Raw genomic sequence first — 22,316 nt, 5'->3', positions numbered from 1 at the left:
CGATAGCGCGGGCTGGGCTTCAGACTTTCAGGTTCCAGGCTTACATATGGAGACAGTAAACAGTCCTTCAGTCAAAAGCTTGTTGTGTAAATCCTAGCCCCAGGTCATGATTCCTTACAGTGAATTTCAGAAATAAAATCCCTGGCTCAGTGATTGAACATTTTATAGATCTTGATAGATATTTCTGACTGTTCTGATTTCTATATATATGGTAATATATGTTTTTATAGATCTTGATAGATATTTCTGACTGTTCTGATTTGATAATATATATCTGTGATACTCTGCATTATCCTTTTTCAATGATAAGAGAAAATGATATATAAAAAGTTTTATTTTTATATTCATTTATTAATTACATTGAAGCTTAAAATCTTAATTTATAATAGAATAAGTGATTTGCAAAAAAAGCACAGATATCCAATAAATATATGAAAAAATATTGAACCTCACAGACAATTAATGACCTACATGAAGATAATATGCTATTAGAATGGCAAATATTGAAAAGAACAGTAATAGCCAGTGCTGGCAAAGGAATGACAGAAGTTCTGAGTCATGTAAATTGATAAGCATTTCTGGAGGACGGTTTGCAAATGTTTTTTCAAAACTTTACATTATATATGTAGTCCTAGAATTGTTATTCCTAAGAATAAATCTTAAAGCATCAAGAACTTTTAAAATAGAGGTATCTCTAGGAGAATATTTGCCCTAAAGTTTTTCCTAATGATGAAAATTGGAAATAACCTAAAAGTCCAGCAACAATTGTTTCACACAATATTTGATGACACATTCATGCAGTGCAAAGAAGATGGTGCAGAGGAATAATTAATAATTTTTCAAGTGCTGGTATGATCCATCAGTGAACCCTTAAACTAGTTCAATCACTGGCTATCAGCTTTTTAAAAATCAAATAGAATAAAATAAAAGCTATTTGTAAGTATTTTTTCAGAAGACTTTCACTTAATATATATCTACATTTCTCCTAATGCTATCCCTTCTTTAGCCCCCCACCTTCCAAAAGGCCCTGGTGTGTGATGTTCCCCTCCATGTGCCCATATGTTCTTACTGTTCAATTCCCACTTAAGAGTAAGAACATGTGGTGTTTGGTTTTCTGTTCCATTCCTGTGTTAGTTTGCTGAGAATGAAGGTCTCCAGCTTCATCTGTGTCCCTGCAGAGGACATGAACTATCTTTTTTATGGCTGCATAGTATTCCATGATGTAGATGTGCCACATTTTCTTTATCTAGTCTATCATTGATGGGTATCTAGGTTGGCTCTAAGTCTTTGCTATCCTGAACAGTGATGCAATAAACATACATGTGTATGTGTCTTTAAAGTAGAATGATTTATAATCCTTTGAGTATATACTCAGTAATGGGATTGCTGGGTATTTCTAGTTCTAGATCCTTGAGGAATCGCCACACCATCTTCCACCATGATTGGACTAATTTACAGTCCCACCAACAGTGTAAAAGCGTTCCTAATGTAGCACAGGGGTTGATGGGTGCAGTAAACCACCATGGCACGTGTATACCTATGTAACAAACTTGCACGCTGTGCACATGTATGCCAGAATTTAAAATGTACTAGTAAAAAAAGGAAATATAAGGAGCAGGCAGTTAATTTTTGTTAAGCAAGTAATTCTCAGAAAGGTGCTATGTGGGGAAATGCTAAAATAAAGGATGCTTAGCGTAAAGGCTAAGTAAAAGAAAACTAATAAAGCACAGTGAACAGCTATGTACATGCTGAACTTTCAAGATCTGAGCTTCATATTTAATTCAGTTTGCCACTATGAGATTAAGACAAAATGGACTTTTCAAGCAAGCTTTTTCTTCCGCCAGTCTGTCAAACCACATGAAAATGTAGGTGATGTGTATAAGCAAACAAATAACATCTGGGCCGGGTGTGGTGGCTCAACCTGTAATCCTAGCATTTTGGGAGGCTGAGGTGGGAGGATCGCTTAAGCTCAGGAGTTGGAGACCAGCCTGCACAACATAACGAGATCTTGTCTGTATTCAATTTTTTTTGCAATGAAGTCTCACTCTGTTGCCCAGACTGGAGTGCAGTGACACAATCACAGCTCACTGCAGCCCCCGCCTCCTGGGTTCAAGTGATTCTCCTGCCTCAGCCTCCCAAGTAGCTGGGATTACAGGTGCCCACCACCACATCTAGCTAATTTTTGTATTTGTTTTAGTGGAGATGGGGTTTCACTATGTTGGCCAGGTTGGCCAGGATGGTCTCGATCTCTTGATCTTATGATTTGCCCACCTTGGCCCCCAAGGTGCTGGGTTACAGGCATGAGCCACTGCGCCCGGCCCAAATTTTTTTTTTAAATTAGCCAGGCATGATGGTGTGCCTGTAGTCCCACCTACTCAGGAGGATGAGGCAGGAGGATCACTTCAACCTAGGAGATTGAGGCTGCAGTGAGCTATAATTGGGCCATTGCATTCCAGCCTGGGCCTCAAAAATAAATAAAATAAAATCTGTATTCTGATTGTAAAGGTAACATATACAAAAAAAAAATAGGGGTAGAAAATGTGGAGTACCAAAAAAAATAAATTAATTAAATAATCTTTTATAAGCTATGCCAGCCAGAGAAAGCTATTATTCCAAATTTTGCTTGCAAAACTGATACCAATTCTGGGGATTCTAGCAAGAGAAAACAGCAATTGCAAAGGTGCAGAGGCAGGAAATCATATGAGACTTTCAAGAATCTGAAAATAGAAACTTGGAATAAAAACCTGAGAAGGACAGGGAAATAATAGAAGATGAGGCTTCAGGTGATCATAAACCGCATCTTCAAGTTGTAGATCCATAAAATGTGGTTACCATGGATTACTTTTCTCCATGCTTTGCTAGCTGCTTCCATTATCAGCACGCCATCATTGGTTCATGAAAACTGCCCCTCTGCAGACCTGTCCTTCTGATGGCTTTCTGTCCTCTTGTCAAAAAGGAAAAGTGACTCTGTGTGTGTGTGTGTGTGTGTGTGTGTGTGTGTGTGTGTCTGTCATAGTCATATTTTAGTATATTTTTAATAACTTACTATTTTCTCTAATTAAATAGAAATGGTTGAAAATAAAATATTTAATAATATTTGTAAGTGGATTATTAATGAGTTGATGTAATTTTTTGCATGTTTTTACTAAATGTAAAACATTTTAGAAAAAATTTTTTAAAAGTATATATATATATTTGTGTGTCTACTGTATCTTAATGCAAAATATATTTCTCACTATGGTTTATGGTAAAAAAAATTTGAGAAACATTGATGTAGTGCTTTAGTGTTTCGTATAAAAATAGTAAAACCATGGTAGTAAAGAAAAAAATGAAGGAAATTTACATATATATTACAAAAGCAAGGTATAAAACAGGATTCTATTTTAAATACATATATAGTTTATTCACACGTAATATATACAAAGTATACATTTGTACCAAAATATTAATACTGATTATGTCTGTGTAATAGGGCTATGGTATTTTAATTCATTTTTTCATATTCTGATATTTTATAAAAAATTACTCATAATTTTTTAAAATTATGAAAGGGCAAGTCATTAATTTTATTATCTGAATGAGAAGGTATTTTACATAAAATATGACTAACAGTTTATATATTTATCAGTCACATAAACTAATAAGAAATAACACCAAAACCTCTAATGATAAATGCAGATAGGACGTAAAGAGATAATACTTAGGTTAAGAAATGCACATAATAAACATGGAAAAATTTGTAAGTATAGTCTTAATTTTTCTTTTTCTTTACATTACACAGAGAAGGTCAAGCTATTATTTTTGTCGTTGATAGTAGTGATAGATTAAGAATGGTTGTGGCCAAAGAAGAACTCGATACTCTTCTGAATCATCCAGGTATGTGTGTGTCTTTCAGGCTGTGTCTGTCCTTGGGGTTCGGTTATGTGTAATGTTTTGTTCTTTGAGTATTGCTTACACTATGTAATTATCTTTCATTTAAAATTTTTGATTTTAAAACATATACATGATACAGAATTTATAATATTTTATGTATATCACCGTATTTTGTAAATTTTGCATTATAATGTAAATGAAGAGCATTTCGCAGTGTTTTTGGGGTCTCTAAAATTTATTTCCTCAAATATTAAAATGCTCTTTTTTACTGATTAAATAAATAATTTGTGCCAGTAGCAAAACAAAATAAGACAGAAAAATAAAAATCTGTATCTTTCAATAACCATTTATTTTTTTATCTTTTCACGCATTTCTCTATGTATATCTGAGTTTGTGTGTGTGTTTAATCACAGCATTTCTTACGTATTTATTGTGGGAACTCCTTTAAAACAAATCTTTTTTATGTTAATCTCCAAATGCCAGATCCCCATCTCCTTCAAGATACAGGTGTTTAGGTATGTTTTCTTTTCTTCTTTTATATATGTCACACACACACACAGACACACACATATACATAGAGAGAGAGAGAGACACCAAAATTATCTGTAGGGCTGAGGGATGTGGTGACTGTCATTGTTATTTACCAAAATTGAATCATAATCTTTACACTCTTCTGCATGTTTCCATTCTCAATTAATACTTAATGATAGATATCCTCCCAAATCAAATTATATGTAATTATTCTTTTTAATGATACCTAACATGGTTTACTATGAATGTACCACAGTTTATTTAATCACTCACTTGTTGAATACTTTCCTCCCCACCAAACCCCCCACTACAAACAGTGCTCCAGTAAGTATTGTAAAACTCTGCATTCCTCGCCTTCCTCATGTCAAAACAATTGAAATAGTGCTTGTTCTAGGACTTTCAGAAAAGGATGGTGGTTTAAGAGAACTGTGGACTTTTTAGAAATGGAATGGAAATAGTGTGGGGCTTTCTAATAAATTTTACTGCTTAACCACAATTCTCTGGTATTTTTAAAAGATGACCTCAAGCTTGTTCAAATTAAAAAAAAAAAAAAAATATCCAGCCTGTACCATTTACGTAACTTTTTCATGTTTAAAACCTAGCAGTCTTGGCCAGACGCAGTAGCTCACACCTGTAATCCTAGCACTTTGGGATGATTGCAGGCGGGTGGATCACTTGAGGTCAGGAGTTCGAGACCAACCTGGCCAACATGGTGAAACCCTGTCTCTACTAAAAATACAAAAATTAGCCAGGCGTGAGCTGCTCGGGAAGCTGTAGCAGGAGAATTGCCTGAACCTAAGAGGTGGAGGTTGTAGTGAGCCGAGATAGCACCACTGTACTCCAGCCTGGGCAACAAAGTGAGACTCTGTCTCAAAACAAACAAACAAACAGGAAAGCAGTCTTACATCTAGATTGAGAATGCATTTTTGATTATGTCTTCCTTTTGTATTGATCTTTCCAGTTTTTTCCCTAAAAAGCATTAGAATGTTGACCAGTACAATGAAATAGTACCTCCAAAATATTCTTCAAACAATGGGAACCCTGGTTTCCTCGACTGAAACCTTGTCTGTCTGTGAATCTTAATGTACTACTTCTTTATTTTATGATAGATTTCCAAGGCAGGGATTTCTCAGCTCAAGTGTATATGAACGTTTTTTAAAAATTGAAGGCCAGGTGTGGTAGCTCACACCTGTAATCCCAACACTTTGGGAGGCTGAGGCAGGTGGATCAAGAGGTCAGGAGATCGAGACCATCTTGGCTAACATGGTGAAACCCCATCTATACTAAAAAATACAAAGAATTAGCCGGGCATGGCGGCGCACACCTGTGGTCCCAGCTGCTCGGGAGACTGAGGCAGGAGAATCATTTGAACCCAGGAAGCGGATGTTGCAGTGAGCCGAGATTGTGCCACTGCACTCCAGCCTGGCAACAGAGCAAGACTCCATCTCATTTAAAAAAAAAAAAAAATTGAAGGGTATAAAAAATCTTTGAATAGCAAAATGTACTATGAACAGATAAAGACAATGATAGGCAAGGGAAAATATCTGCAAGTCATATCATAGCTAAGGGCTATTTCTATGCTACATGTGCTCCTAAAAAGCAATAAGAACATAACACTTAATAGAAAATGCAGAAAGGACATAACAAGATAAGTCAACAAAAAAGTAAATTTAAACATCTTTTGAATATGTGGGAAGATTCTATCACCTATGATATGGAAAATATCGAAAAGTTTTATAGCACTCTTTTGGCTAGGGGAGTAGAAACACCTCATTCTTTTTTTTTTTTTTTTTTTTTTGAGACGGAGTTTCGCTGTTGTTACCCAGGCTGGAGTGCAGTGGCGCGATATCGGCTCACTGCAACCTCCGCCTCCTGGGTTCAGGCAATTCTCCTGCCTCAGCCTCCCGAGTAGCTGGGATTACAGGCACGCGCCACCACGCCCAGCTAATTTTTTGTATTTTTAGTAGAGACGGGGTTTCACCATGTTGACCAGGATGGTCTCGATCTTTTGACATTGTGATCCACCCGCCTTAGCCTCCCAAAGTTCTGGGATTACAGGCTTGAGCCACCTGCCCGGCCAGGAAGGAGATTCTTTTACTGTATACCATTTTGTATCTTCTGAATGTTGAACTATTTAAATGTATTATCTATTCAAAAAAATTAAAAATGTTTCCAAAATCATGACAAGGTAAAAACATCTTGTTAAAAAATCTAGCTTGTTACTTATTTTATTATGACTAAAAACGTAAATAAGGTTCCAGTTTCTCTTCCTTCTACTTCTACTTGAAGTTTGCCTCTTTCCTTTCACAATTTAAAAGAAAACAAACAAAATATTTAACCCTTTTTTTTTGGTACTGCTCTGTAATGCTTATTAAGCCCCCGAGTCCCACCTAACCCATCTTTGGTTAAAGCTCCTAACCAGAGGACAGATGATCTTAGGAAGAAGTATTTTTAAATTTTTCTTATTGCTCAAATACATGCCTAACAGTGTGACAGTATGTGTCTTTAAATATTTCTATATGTGTGATATGGAAAAAGAATTATTGAAAAACAATTTCATGGATTTCAGTACTAAGGATTTACTACAAAGTGACCTAAAAATCTGGACGTGTGATGATAGTCTTATTTTCTCTTTTAGATATTAAGCACCGTCGAATTCCAATCTTATTCTTTGCAAATAAAATGGATCTTAGAGATGCACTGACATCTGTAAAAGTGTCTCAATTGCTGTGTTTAGAGAACATCAAGGATAAGCCCTGGCATATTTGGTAAAGTTTTATATTTACTTTTCATCGTATCTTTCGAAAAAATACAAACTTCAGAGTTGTTTCTTCTGGCCTCATTTTTCAGTGATCAAACATCGTGGGATTTAAGCTGAGGATTTTGTTTCATAGAATTGTGGCATTGTAGGTGTTTACAAATATATTTATTGTTGTTGAAAATTTCAAATGTTGTATGGAATAACTGAGAAGCTCACTTACTGGCTGACTTCAGCTACACTCCTTTCCTTCTGCGCATGGAGTCAGCCAAGCACACTCCCCTCTCAGGGCATTTGCACTGTCCTCCTCCTTTGAATCATTTTCCAAAATAATTTTCCTGGCCTGCTAGAGTCACTATTACCATATGACTGCTTTTTTTTGGGGGGGGTGTAGTCTGTCTGCCTACACAGGGGTGTTAGCTCCCTGACGTCTGCGGTTTTGTCAGTTTTCTTCACTTTAACAAACCCTACAGTAGTCAGAGTACCTGGTGTGCAATAGGTACAGAATATATATTTGTTAAAATTAATAAATGGAAATGGAAACCTTGATTTTATTTAGACATCCTAATAAGGTTAAACTCTAATTAGTGTGAAAATTAGTATGCATTGCTTATTTGGACAACAGTTTCTTATTTAACTCCAGCGTGCCTTTCTAACGAAATATTCTAACAAGGATAAACAGATATATTAGGCAGTATTTTAGTGCCTACCACTATCATATTAAACTCCCTTCTACCCACCCACCTACCTCTCTCTGCTGTAAGAGGTCCTTTCCATGCCAGAGTTTCCCCCTTTTTTTAAGAAGATGTCTGTGGGGAAAGATTGGACACAGAAGCAGAGAGATCCACTGTGATAGAAGGTGACCTAGAATATGAAGAAAGGAGGTAACAGAGTTCAGAAAGCAACTTTAGGAACTAGTTTTGGTGCTGAAAGAGTAATAGTAGAGACCTTAGGAAAGCCCTTGAAACTTTGCAGTATTCAAAGCCTCCGGCACTTCTTTTCCAGGAGCAAAACCCTGCATATCCCAAGTAAAACAATCCTTTCTTTAGGATCAGAGGAAAAGTCAGTGTCTAACAAATGATTCTTGAGTTGGAATTTGAGGTTCTGTGGTATTTAGTAAGTAAAGACAGGCGGGATTTTGGAAAAAGAAACGTCTTGAGATAGAACCTTTATTATTTCTCTAAATAATACCTAAATTGATTACTTCTAAATTTTGTGTTGTATTAAGTATTGTGATTGTGTTGTAGAAAGTACATGTTTAAAAACATGGATCTAACTAGTAAACAACCCTCTTTTCTACTTTAAATAATTAACCATTAATTTTTAACAGATTTATTTATTCAATTGTGACATCTCAGTGTTTCTCTGTGAGAAAAAAAGTAATATCCTGATACTTATAAGGATGTAGAATGTTAGTATATAGCCAGTTGCTAGATTTTCTGAATAACTTATAAAAGACTGCTGCCAACTATTTCTTTTAAACATGTGTGTATTTCTGACTTATCCATCATTCAAATTTGACCTCTCCTCACTAGGTTCAAATTAGTTTCTCATTTATTCGGTTTGTTCTTTATTTTTGGCAATGTTTTTAAAAACATGTATAAAATGGAAAATATATTTGTCCTTTTTCTATTTTAAATAAAAAGTTGATGCTCAGTGAATCATAGGTAAAATATTATCTATCTCCTGCCTTGCATACAAGTAAATTTACTGAGCAATAAAGAGAATATCATAGAGAAGTCTAGCCCAATTAATTAAAGAAAAATTTTATGTTTTGTGTTTGACCATTGTACTAAACATATAGTCAGCTCAGATTTTCAGAGTCTGATTGTATTAATCCTCTTCAGATGTGTTCTTCGACTCAGTCCCCGGCATCATGATTGTGTGTGTGTGTGTGCGCGTGCACGTGCACATGTGTATGTACCCTTGTTTACCATCTTGTGTGGGAGACAGATAATAAGCAAATAAATGTATAAAATATCCACTGGGAGAATGAGGAAAAATAAAGTGTGATAATAAGAGAAAGAATAATGGGAGTTCCTCCCTCTCTGAGACCTAATTGAAGTTAGGGAGCAATTCATATGATGGTTTGGAGGATTAATTATCCAATAGAGAGGCCAGCAAGAAAAAGGGTCTTCTTGGTTGAGAATGTACCTGGCGTGTTCCAGGAGCAGCAAGAAGTCCAGGTTGGCTACAGCAGAGCAATCTAAGGGGAAATTGTAGGAAATGAGGCCACTAAGAAATCACCCGGGGGACATATCACACAGGGCCAAGATTTCTGCTTAATTCTTATTTATCTGAGAGGAAAGATAGAATGCAGACATTTGTTAGGAAAAGATGAAGTTTTTAGTAGGGTAATGACACCTACACAGAGGAGAAAGGTTTTGTTGTATTAATTGTGTGGAACTATGGGTATATGATAAAATTAGGATCTTGATCTTTCGTAAGTGTTTCAGTTACTGATGTTTTACTCTTGCCATGGATACTCAGTAATTTACTTTGAATAATTGTGTATCTCATGTTGTTTCTTTCTTTGTGTTTTATAACAATTCTGTGATAAGCCATATTCTTAGTATACCAAGGAATTTCTTGGAGATGATTTTTATTTTGATTAGAATCAAGTTAATTCTTTTTGGTGCTTCACTATACTTTTTAAATTCACGCTTCAGCACACTAAAAGGAACCCTAATCATTAGGAAATTTAATTGGATATATTAATTGCTATGATACAATCATATTTTGAAAATAAATGACTAGATCAATAACATGTTATAAGAAACTATCTGTATCTTTAAAAAAGATTATCTGATACTTCAAAAGTTCTCTGTATTTTATTCATTTATCTACTTAATTATGATTATGAAATCTCACAATAAGAATTTAAGTTTAGACTCTCAAGAATGGAAAGACAATGGAAGCACCTGTTTTAGGAGTTTTATAATCATACCTCAAATATTTAATTCTCACAATTACCATATAAGGCCAGTGGTACTATTGCCCCATTTTACAGATGCTAAAACTGAAGACAGAGGAGTTCAGTGACCTCGCCGAGCTCCCTCAGCTCATAAGAAAATGGTTGAGATCTACCGAGTTTTGTTTTGTGCTACCATCTTATCAAAGCTGTAATTAACGGGTTTTTATCCTAAAGATAGTCCAATTCCTTTTCAAATAAAGCAGTGCCATCATACAGCCGTGTTATAACCCAAGTCAAGCATTTCTAATAAGGTGATTGGACCACTGGAACTGAGCAGTGTAGGACAGTGGACTACACAAAACTTCTACCCCTGGATGAATAACTCAAAGTGTATGTTTTGTTAATGTCAGTCTAAGAATTAGTCCTAGGATGAAATAACTTTTTAGCAATATGCTTTTCAAAATCTGTTTATAAATTATAAACGTATCTTCCACTAAGATTTTTATCATCTGTTTATTTTCAATTTCAGTGCTTAACCAGTTTTGCTCAGATATATGTTACTAGAATTTCCTAATTCTCCATATGGCAAAATTGTAAGCCTTTATTCTTACAGTTTTATGATGTAATGAGATGGATGTGTTTCCTCTGGATTTCGTTTCAGCGCTAGTGATGCCATAAAAGGGGAAGGATTGCAGGAAGGTGTATACTGGCTTCAAGGTACCTCACAGACTGTGTGTCTTCAGCCTTTGTTTCCTTTCATGCATGTTTTCATCTTTTTTTCATTTTATTTTTATATCATTGCCTTTTTTCCTCTTGTTTCCATTTATTTCTGCTGTCAGAAAAAACAATACAGTAAGTATCCGTACCTCGTTCCATTTACTTATGTTGTATATTGCGAAAGGATTTATTTACATAAAGTGTTTGAATATTTACAGTCAATATATATGGCACAAATAGAAAATAATTTAAACATAGTAACAAGTGTCTGTCAGATTGAATAACAGAGGCACATTAAAAATTTTGGGACAAATGTTAGGCCTTGCTGTCAGTAACTAAAAATAAGTCTGAATGACGTGTATCTTTTAAGAATCATGCCGTGCTACATATGTAGCTCCATTGATACATAGCGTGTACATATAACTTGTAATACTCATATTTAGCATTCTAGATACTGATCTTTTATTGGGATTTTGTGTATTTACAGTTCTGGTTGCTATTCATCAATAGTTATCATAGATTGGTACAAGCTTATGATATTAGGGAATAAATTAGCATATATTATTTATCCTAATGGTCTCTCACCCAAAGGAACGGCTTGAAGCAGACAGAGCAGTAGATAGAAGTGAATGAAACCGAGTTCATAGGTTCTTACTGGCCAGGTCAGAAATTCCAGTTCAGAGCATAACAGCTAAAGATAATTTCGATCAGGAATGTCTCTGCCCTGAACAAGAATGAATAATAGGATAGTATAAATTCTAGCTATAGTCTCATAGTTACAGGTTCTTCTACACAAACCTTTTAATGCCAGTTGGGTGTGATTTTTTAATCTTCTGCATGTTGGAAACAATAGCAGGGATATAGCACATATCATGGCAGATCTAAGAGTAGCCTGACTGCTCCTACATCATAGTATTTCTTTGGTTCAAAGTACTAAATGTGCATTTCATAAATATTTGTATGTGTCATTGGTAAAATATGGTGGTTTAGTTGACTAGACAGACTATTGTATGTCCATGTCTTTTTATATTTATGTAGTTACGACACCATTAAACTGCAAGGAACATTCAAGTCATATTTTACAATTAGTGAAACTTAATCGAAAACCACTAGTCATTCATTCTCAGAAGAACTAGCAGGATTTTTCTGTGAACCCAACAACTTAGTTTCTTAGACTGCAGTAAAGAAGTGTTCAGGGGGCCGGGCGCAGTGGCTCACGCCTGTAATCCCAGCACTTTGGGAGGCCGAGGCGGGTGGATCACGAGGTCAAGAGATCCTGACCATTCTGGTCAACATGGTGAAACCCCGTCTCTACTAAAAAAAATACAAAAATTAGCTGGGCATGGTGGTGCGTGCCTGTAGTCCCAGCTACTTGGGAGGCTGAGGCAGGAGAATTGCTTGAACCCAGTAGGCGGAGGTTGCGGTGAGCCGAGATCGCGCCACTGCACTCCAGTCTGGGTAACAAGAGCGAAGCTCCATCTCAAAAAAAAAAAAAAGTGTTCAGGGCAGTGGGATGGATTTCCACCAGAAACAGATAGGTTACAGAGGAGTATTCCAGAGAAGATACCAAGAGTATGTTTTCAGCCTCGTTTTATATTTTACAGAGTACTTACCATTGCTAGCAATGAAGATACAGCATGGATGGAAACTCTGCTGACACTCATAATAAAGTAATTCAGAGCGCAGTCTTTACTGAAAATAGGTTGCTAGTCTTCCGGATTGTAACGTGTAGTTCCCCATCCCTTCTTTTTACTGGTTTTATTTTATTCTCAGCAGAAGGCCACTAGGTGTCAGTAGCAATCCAGCATCACGGTACTGATTGCCTACGCTGGTCTTGATGCCTAATTTTTGTTTCTTTGACTTTTCTGATCCATCATTATCTGTCTTACCTCCCAAGTCTCTATAAGGAGGACACATTGTTGGAAATACTTTTGTGTACTTGTTTTCCCATATTACTTTATGTATCCTTAACAATTTTCTGCAGGGTAAGCAGTAGTACCTCTATTTTATATAAGAAGCACTAACTAATAGTGAAAAAAAAGAAAAGCAAAAAATACAAACAAACAGCAAAAAAACTTGGGCTTTTGAGTCCAGCATATTTATTCTACTACCTTTTTTTTTTTTGAGACGGAGTCTCCGTCACCAGGCTGGAGTGCAGTGGCCCAGTCTCAGCTCACTGCAACCGCCACCTCCCAGGTTCAAGCGATTCTCCTGCCTCAGCCTCCCGAATAGCTGGGACTACAGGTGCCCTCCACCACACCCGGCTAATTATTTTTTGTATTTTTAATGGAGACAAGGTTTCTCCACGCTCGATCTCCTCACCTCGTGATCCGCCCCGCCTCAGCCTCCCAAAGTGCTGGGATTACAGGTGTGAGCCACCACACAGGCCTCTACTACTTACTAATTAACCTCTCTATTAGCTGACATCTTTTATCTTGTGAAGTTTTTCTTAATCTGTAAAATTTTAAAAATAAAATATGTTAAATTTTATACAGATTAAATTAGACACTGTTAAAGTACCTTGCATAAGAAAGCACCCCACAAATGTAAAATTTACTCTTTTACCTAAACACCCTGTTTAACAAAGGAAGAAACTAAGTCCACAGGATTAAAAAGTGTATCATTTGGTTTCAAATAGGAGATGCTTTGGTTGCATTTTCTTTTCTTTTTCTTTTTTTGAGATGGACTTTCACTCTTGTCACCTAGGCTGTAGTGCAGTGGCTTGATCTCAGCTCATTGCAACTTCCGCCTCCTGGGTTCAAGAGATTCTTCTGCCTCAGCTTCCCAAGTAACTGGGATTGCAAGCACACACCACCACGCCCAACTAATTTTTTGTATTTTTTAGTAGAGACAGGGTTTTGCCTTGTTGGACAGGCTGGTCTCAAGCTCCTGACCTCAGGTAATCTGTCCGTCTTGGCCTCCCAAAGTGCTGGGATTACAGGTATGAGCCAGCATGCCCAGCTGGTTTGGTTATATTTTCTGTGTAATAACAAATAGTTTACATTGTCATATTCCCAACTCTCTCTAGATTTGAAAAGAGATAAAAATCTTTTTAAAAGACAAATAGCAGTAAATGTAGGAGATATGTTTGTGTTAGCCAAAGACATTTATGTGAATCTAGCTGTGAATATCTCATTTTGCTTCCAGAATTCTGAAATTTCATAGTATGATAAATAAGAAGGCCTTTGGTTCATTTGGGGCTAATTTAATCTTATTATTTACAAAGTTTGAGGTTGGGGCCAGGAGCGGTGTCTCATCCTGGCATTTTGGGAGGCCAAGGTGGACAGATCACTTGAGGACAGGATTTCGAGACCAGCCTGGCCAGCATAGTGAAACCCTATCTCTACTAAAATTATAGCAAATTAGTCAGGCATGGTGGTGCATACCTGTAGTCCCAGCTACTTGTGAGGCTGAGGCAGAAACCCTGGAGGTAGAGGTTGCAGTGAGTCAAGATCCTGCTGTTGCACTCAGACTGAGTGACACAGCAAGACTGTCTCAAAAAATTTTTTTAAATTAAGTTTAGGGTTAAAAGCTTTTTGGTGAAATATTAAATGGACACTTAATGGTATGATTCTATTGTCTTTGAAAACAGTCTCAATAATTGTGTATCTAGAACAACCCAAAAACAGGAATGCCTAATTAGACTAGGAACTGTCAGAGAATAAACAGAAACTACTGCAGAACTGTAAGTTTTCTTGCCCTGAAACTTTCAAATTAGGTATTTTTAAAAAGAAATCTTCCCATATTACTAATAAAGTGTATTCAATTTATGGCTTTCTGTGCATGGAAAAAGTTAATAATACTCTTAGATGTTAATATTAGACTTACAAACTATGCAGGAGTATTCCAATGAAAGAGGATTGATCAAGTACACTTAGTTTCATTGCCTCCCCAGCTCTCACTAACAATAAAGGGGCTTTTTAGAAAGATATATAACATCTCAAGAATTTAGTTTCTATGCTTTTAACTAAGGTAGACTCTGAGAAGAATATTTTTCACAAACAGGAATATCTAGGTACCAGCATTATCAAACAAACCAACAGAGAAAAATAAGGGATCACGAGACAGGAAAACCAGCACAAGAGAGTAGGGGAAGGAATCCCCAGGATATTAATGGAGGCCCTAGAATGATAATGAAAGAAGACTTTATAACAGAATGACTGTGGCAGGTGTAGAGAAAAATGAGTGTAGATTTGAGAGTTGTATAAGACTATGGAGGAGTTCTTCAGGAAGGTGAAATTGATAGACTACGTAATGTATTTCATAGTAATAAAGGTTTAAACTATGGGAGTAGCGCAATTGAATTAGTGTTAAATACATACGACAATTAAACAGATGAGTTGGATGGGAGTGGGAAAGACGATTATTAACTCTAGGAGGGATAAAATGTAGAAGAGGAAAGGGAAAGTAATCAGAGTCTGCCACCTGTCTTAGCTGTGAGTTCACATAGTCGTCATATTGACAATGACTACATTACTACGTTAGGAGAACAGGGCTATTAGAAGTATTATGAGGGTTGCCCAGGAGCGCCCTGGGAATGTGAGAGAGCCGATGTCTCATATTACGTTGAAGGAACTGATATTTGAAGAAGTGTTATAAGTATTTACATAAAAGGGAGTTACAAATAGTTGCGCCTGAAAGGGAGGAAGGGAGATGAAGCTGGTAGAGGGTGAAGGTGGGAGGACCACTTGACCCCAGAAGTTACAGTACAGCCTGGGCCACAGAGTAAGATCCTATCTCTAAAAAATCATAACAACAAAAGCAAATGTATAGATAAGCTTCCAACGTGTTGTATAGATCTGTCTCAGATTACTTTAGAAAATAGATTTGCCCTATAAAGATTGATAATTGTTGTTTGTTTTTTGTTGTCAGATCAGATCCAGGCTGTGAAGACATGAAAAGATAATAGTTGGAACCCTCAGCAACGTTCAGTTCAAGGCATCTGTCGAAGGCAAACAGAATACTTTACATTTTGTAAGAGACGTTCATGCATCTAAGAATATAATTTTCTGCTTGCATTTATGGACTCTGGTTGAGTTTTTTACGAACATAGGACTTCAGGTATGCTAATCTGGCCATTAATTATTTAAAAACTAAATCTTCCCTCCAAAGGGCTCCCTAGAATTATCAACTTCTTAGTGAAGATCTACAGTTGATTGTATGTAGAATGTTTAAAAGTCAGAGTTACAAGCTATCTCATCCCTTCATGATTTATGATATGTTTAAAGTATTTTATTTTTTAATTGTCTTTTTTATAAATTTAGTTTATGACTTTGTAGTATGAATTGTGCTTGTGAAAAATAACCTTAAACATTTATAAGGGACATGGGTAATTAATATACCTTCAATTTTTACTATGTGTCACCATCAATAAAATGTAAAATGTAATGTACCAACTAGTGTGCTTTGTTTATGCTGAAAATAGTAATGCTGTATTAGTATGGTATCGGGTGTCTTACTGTCAAGCATTTGCAAATGATCCAAGACTGAGTTAAGCTGAATTTATTTATTCAGTGTATGTTGAACATCTCTATAACAACCAGTCAGGCATAGTCCTAGGCAGTGATGATACAAGGTAAATAAGACATATCGTTATCTTCAGAGAACTTAAAATTTAATGAGGGATAATTTGAGAACCTTTTCATGGATAGTGTCTACTTTTATTTCATTGGCTGGATGAAAATATTGCATCTTCACATTAAGAGATATAAAGTAAATTAATGTTTGACTGATCAATAATTCTTACTGACTTGTTTTTTCCTTTTAAATGCCTCCAATATACCATAGCACTTTGTTAAAATAAATTGTGACTTACCAAACTTTTTCATGAACATGAACTGCTACATAAATGTTCTTTAGATACATCTCAGGCACACAAATTATCATTTCTCACAAATCAGAGACCACTTCTAATTGTGAACTCTGAATAGAAGCCTTCATTTTAATCACGGAGAAACAGCATATAGAGCAATGATGTTGGTCCTGATAAACACTGCTTGTAAAGAAAAACTGTAATATACAATGTATACCATCTCAAATGTCCGTAGCTGTGAAAACAGAAAGTAAAAATATGATGAGTGAGTAATAAAGATGTTATAGTAAATGCGGTAAGGGCATACGTTTCACAGAGTCTTTAATAAAATCACATAAAGCTACAGTAACAGTTTTATATTCCAGTTTCTCATAGTCCAGAAATACCAGGGATTTGGCATTTGGCAAATTGAAAGTTATCCAGAAAATTCCAGTGGCTCGGCATCTTAGCTAGCTTACCATCTCTCTTGTAAATTGTTTTAGACGATGCAAAATGAAAATCTCATTAATCTAGAGTTGCAGATACAGAAAGGACATAATGATGGAAACAATGAATGTAATTTTTTTAAAAACTTACATGCTACAACTATTTTAGGAGGATGGAGAAAGAGCTGATTGAGGATTCAAATCCTCACTCACCTACGATTAGGAAGTAATAAAAGTAATCATAGTTACTACTATATGATCATTATATTATAAGCAGGTTTTACACATACAGAATTTTACATCATTTAATCCTCACAATAAACCTATATGGTAGGTTTTATTATGTCCATTTTAAAGATAAGTTAACTGAGGCCTTAAAGTGTTATGTAGTTTGCCAAAAGTTCACAAAGCTAGTAAGTCTGGTACTAGGATTCAGTACCAAGCAGTCTGTTTTAAGTTAGATGATTCAAGAGTGTGACAGACGTTAGAAATACAGATGTGTCCACCAGAATAACAACTAAATGACGAAGAGACTCTCACTTGGGAGAGCTGCCAGGACAGGTATGACAGGGAAGGTCAGAGACTGCTCTGCTTTTTCCGTTTTGCTTGTTGTTGATGTTGTTTTTGTTTTGTTTTGTTTTGTTTTGTTTTAAAGCTATTACCACTACTCAAATTTTAAACTTTGGACATAAATGACTTTGATAAAAGTCCTTAAAACTATTTTGACACTAAGTTAATTGGTATTCCACAAAATACAGTAGCTCATACCTATGCAAATATTTACAAGAAAGAGAAGTATGCTATTTCTTTGTTTTCATGATCTCCAAAATCTAGTTTTTAGCCTATAAACATTTACCCCTACTCCACATTTTCATGTAAAGATTATGTAGAAGTAAGTTGGGCAACATGTAGTCACAGGATGCCATATAAGTGTGAATAAGCTGAGATACTGCATTTGTGCTTAGCATATTGTACGATTAAAATGTATTTTATTAAAGCTTGAAGCAAGTTTTCATATCTAGACATTGCTGTGTTACAGAGTTTAATTCATTAAGCTCTGTATTTGAATATGATACTTTGTAAAATGTTTGAAACTTATCCTCTTGCGTGTTTTGCATTTGAATATTTGTATACGGCCCTATTCAGCCTGTGCTTTATAAATCACAAAAGCTCTGGGTTTTATGTTTGTTTTTCATTTCTAAGCTCTCTGCTCAAAATTACAAATTGTCTCCTGGTTGTTAACGGTATTTTTTTCTTCATAAGTTTTTATATCATGTTGTGATTTTCACAGATACACGCAGTTACCCTTGATAATACTTGTCTTAGTCATTTCAGGTTGCCATAACAAAGTACCGTAGACTGGGTGGTTTATAAAGAACAGAAGTTTATTTCTTCAGCTCTGGAGCTGGAAGTCTCAGGTCAGATTGCCAGCATGGTTGGGTTCTGGTGAGAGCCCTCTTGGTTCTGCCATCTTCCTCGTGTATCCTCACATGCCAAAAAGAGGGCTGGAGAACTCTCTGGAGTCCTTTGATAAGAGCACTAATCCCATTACATCTTCACGTTGCTCTTCCCAAAGACCCCACCACCTAATACATCACGTATCATCACGTAGGGGGTTAGAATTTCAGCACAGAAATTTTTGGAGAACACGAACATGCAGTCAGTTGCAATACTTAAGGCAAACTCACCTTGCTTAGAACTCTGGTATATTAAAATGCAATTGCATTTTAAACAAGTTTGTACTTATTTTCTGCTTTCTCATTATTCCCTTTGTACAAAAAAGTAAATGACTGGCCGGGCGCGGTGGCTCACGCCTGTAATCCCAGCACTTTGGGAGGCCAAGGCGGGTGGATCACGAGGTCAAGAGATCGAGACCATCCTGGTCAACATGGTGAAACCCCGTCTCTACTAAAAACACAAAAAATTAGCTGGGCATGGTGGTGCGCGCCTGCAATCCCAGCTACTTAGGAGGCTGAGGCAGAAGAATTGCCTGAACCCAGGAGGCAGAGGTTGCGGTGAGCCAAGATCGCACCATTGCACTCCAGCCTGGGCAACAAGAGCAAAACTTCGTCTCAAAAAAAATAAAAGTAGGGGGGCCGGGCGCGGTGGCTCAAGCCTGTAATCCCAGCACTTTGGGAGGCCGAGGCGGGTGGATCACGAGGTCAAGAGATCAAGACCGTCCTGGTCAAAATGGTGAAACCCCGTCTCTACCAAAAATACAAAAAATTAGCTGGGCATGGTGGCGCGTGCCTGTAATCCCAGCTACTCGGGAGGCTGAGGCAGGAGAATTGCCTGAACCCAGGAAGCGGAGGTTGCCGTGAGCCGAGATCGCGCCATTGCACTCCAGCCTGGGTAACAAGAGCGAAACTCCGTCTCAAAAAAAAAAAATAAATAAAAAATAAAAAAATAAAAGTAAATGACTGGTATTTCAAGGTCACCTAGATAAATAGGTTTGCATATATCTGTGACTAGAGAGAAATACTATAATGATTAAGAAGTGGTTACTGTGTTTAATTGAATGTTTCAGGTTACTTAGTTACTACATTTTCATCTTTCTCCTTATTGATGCTCCTGCCCAACTTCACCTGCCTCAGCTTCACCTGCCTCAGAGCCTTTATGGCTCTTTTTTCCAATCACTTGATTTCAGTGCCACCTTTAGAAGTTTCATCAGCATACTATGTTAAACTGCTTTTCTGCCAATTTAGAATAAACCAAGAAAGATAAAAATCTGTCTCCAAATTTCAAATCACCAAGTAATGCTAAAATCATCCAGGAAGCCAGGTGCAGTAGCTCACACCTGTAATCCCAGCACCTTTGGGAGGCTGAGGCAGGCAGATCACCTGAAGTCAGGGGTTCGAGACCAGCCTGACCAACGTGGAGAAACCCTATCTCTACTAAAAATACAAAATTAGCTGGGCGTGGTGGTGCATGCCTGTATCCCAGTTACTCAGGAGGCTGAGGCAGGAGAATCATTTGAACCCGGGAGGCAGAGGTTGCAGTGAGCCTAGATCATACCACTGCACTCCAGCCTGGGTGACAAAATCAGACTCCATCTCAAAAAAAAAAAAAAAGCCATCCAGGAATACTAGATATTTTGAAAATAACATTCGATTAGAAATAGAGTAGTAATGATAACCATAGCTTCTACAGTGTGCCCACACTTAATAAGCACTTTACATGTATTCATTTAATTGTCTTAAGAACCTTGTGAGGTAGATATTATCTCTATTCTATAGATCAGGTGTCAGTAAACTGCTAACCTGTTTTTGTACTGCCATTAATACTTATTTTACATTTTTAAAGAGTTGTTAGGCCAGGCATGGTGATTCATGTCTGTAATCCCAGCACTTTGGGAGGCCAAAGCAGGCGGATTACTTGAGGATAGGAGTTCAAGACCAGCCTGGCCAACATGGTGAAATCTCATCTCTACTAAAAATACAAAAATTAGCCAGGTATGGTGGCACGTGCCTGTGGTCCCAGCTACGCAGGAGACTGAGGCATGAGGATCACTTGAACCCAAGAGGTGGAGGTTGCAGTGAGCCCAGATTGTGCCACTACACTCCAGCCTGGGTGACAGAGTGAAACTTGGTCTCAAAAAAAAAAAAAAAAAAAAGTTAAGACTGTATGTGGCTCTATAGCTCCATTTTCAAAAAAAAAAAGACTGTATGTGGCCTGTAAAGCCTAAACTGTGTATACTGTCTGATGCCTTTTACAAAAAGAGCTTGTTGACCCCACAGCAGATGATAAAGTGAGGCAAGGGACAGCATATTGCAAATAAATGGAAGACTCTGATTTTGAGTCTACGAGATCTGGCTCTGGAATCTGTGTTCTTGCCCTTTACATGGCTTCTCAGCAAAGCTCAACATTATTCTAAAGTCCAACAGAACGATTTGAAATTATGTCCTTCTTAAATAATTGTATTAGAAATGAAAAATTAGATTGAAATTGCTGAAAAGCAATGCTCTTTGAAATTTTTTTTTCCCATTTAGAATGAAAAGTATTAAGTCATGGCCTTCTGGGTTTTTTTCTTCCTTTTCTTTAAATGGATGGCAAGAGATAAGGCATATTATGAAGCATCAAATATGTTAACTTTTAAAAGTATAATCACACAAATTGTCCCCAAGCATCTGGCTTGAATTTTCAGATTTCCTGAAGATTTTTTTTGTTTTATTTTGTTTTGTTTTATCAATATTTTGAGGTAAAGGATAGCTACTATTGATAGTCTTGAAATGTATATGGTGAAGGAAACTATAATAATTCACTCCGGAATATACTTATTTGGTGTATTTTGAGAAGGCTATGCAGAGGGCCTGCAAACAAGCAACCCATAGAAGCTGTCTTTTGTGGGAAAGATTTTCTTCTGTAGAGAAAATATGCATTGATGCAGCCAAGCTTTCTCTGAAGCCCTCCCGTGTCTGGATCAAGGAAAGATTAACTGAAAGTCTGACACCTTTAACAGATTCTGCTACCTGTGAGGTTTCATCTATGTAACCAGACCACCTTCGCTGGCCAGGCCTCCTCTTCCCTGCTCCCATAACCTGTGTTGCCACCATCAACTGTTTTGGGAGAAGCTTTAAGTCCCTATTCTTTAGGATGGAAACCTCAGGATGGTATAAAAACGTCATCTGGCCATTTCTTTGAGATTTTATATATTGTGTGACTCCTGTGAACATGACTTCACAAAATAAATGTGTATGCATTTTTTATGTTAATCCATGAACAGATCAGGGAAAATTTTAAACTTCCCTGCAGTAGAAACACTAATAATTCAGTTTGTAGATATTTGTGTTTTTCAGTTATATAACAAGTTACTGTCGCTAAGAATGTTTACTTCATTACAAACATTTCATAGTCATGCCTCAGTGTTCTAAACTTTTGTGATTTGCCTAAAGGAATAACATAAAGGTCCGTTAAGGACTAGACTCAGAATTTGGTCTGCCTCTTACAATATCTTGGAAATATTTATAAATTCTTCCAAATACTTTATGAAGTATCATAATGTTATATTACTAAAGTTGGTTTCTGTTTCCTCCAGTTAAATGTGATCATTACTGCTGGAGTTAAAACCAATTTCACATTTGCAGTCTTATTAGGTTCTATGGGTGGGGTGTGTGTGTGTGTGTGTGTGTGTGTGTCTGTGTGTGTATCAGGATGCATGCACCTTCCTAAGGTCATAGGAAGCTCACGCTTTGGTGATCACTAACTCTTCCCTGGGACTTTCTTAGGCAGATTTATAGTTATGTCTTGCAAGTATACTATTCTTACCAGGTTTTCGGGGTTTTAAAA

The 22,316-nt window shown here is 36.7% G+C and overlaps 1 protein-coding gene across 3 annotated transcripts in view; it reads left to right on the top strand.

The window, feature by feature from the left end:
• ARL6 (ARF like GTPase 6) overlaps positions 1 to 16,185 on the top strand; it is a 44,588-nt gene extending 28,403 nt beyond the window's left edge. The window contains exons 5-9 of one of the 3 annotated variants that reach the window (XR_008478289.2): positions 3,782 to 3,876; positions 7,043 to 7,172; positions 10,738 to 10,793; positions 12,921 to 13,734; positions 15,666 to 16,185. Coding sequence is in view for 2 of the 3 variants with exons in the window: in XM_078358551.1 (XP_078214677.1) it covers positions 3,782 to 3,876; positions 7,043 to 7,172; positions 10,738 to 10,793; positions 12,398 to 12,450 (334 nt within the window). In the remaining variant the exon portion in view is untranslated. Of the gene's footprint in view, positions 1 to 3,781; positions 3,877 to 7,042; positions 7,173 to 10,737; positions 10,794 to 12,397; positions 12,464 to 12,920; positions 13,735 to 15,665 lie in introns of all 3 variants that reach the window. The other 2 variants (XM_078358551.1, XM_008986428.4) reach the window with 2 other exon arrangements.
• The last annotated feature ends 6,131 nt before the right edge of the window (positions 16,186 to 22,316 follow it).

The sequence above is a fragment of the Callithrix jacchus genome, chromosome 21, assembly GCF_049354715.1.
Source record: "Callithrix jacchus isolate 240 chromosome 21, calJac240_pri, whole genome shotgun sequence".
Taxonomy (NCBI): Eukaryota; Metazoa; Chordata; class Mammalia; order Primates; family Cebidae; genus Callithrix; species Callithrix jacchus.
Note: the sequence above shows the minus strand (reverse complement) of the source record. Positions and strands in the feature narration are given on the sequence as shown.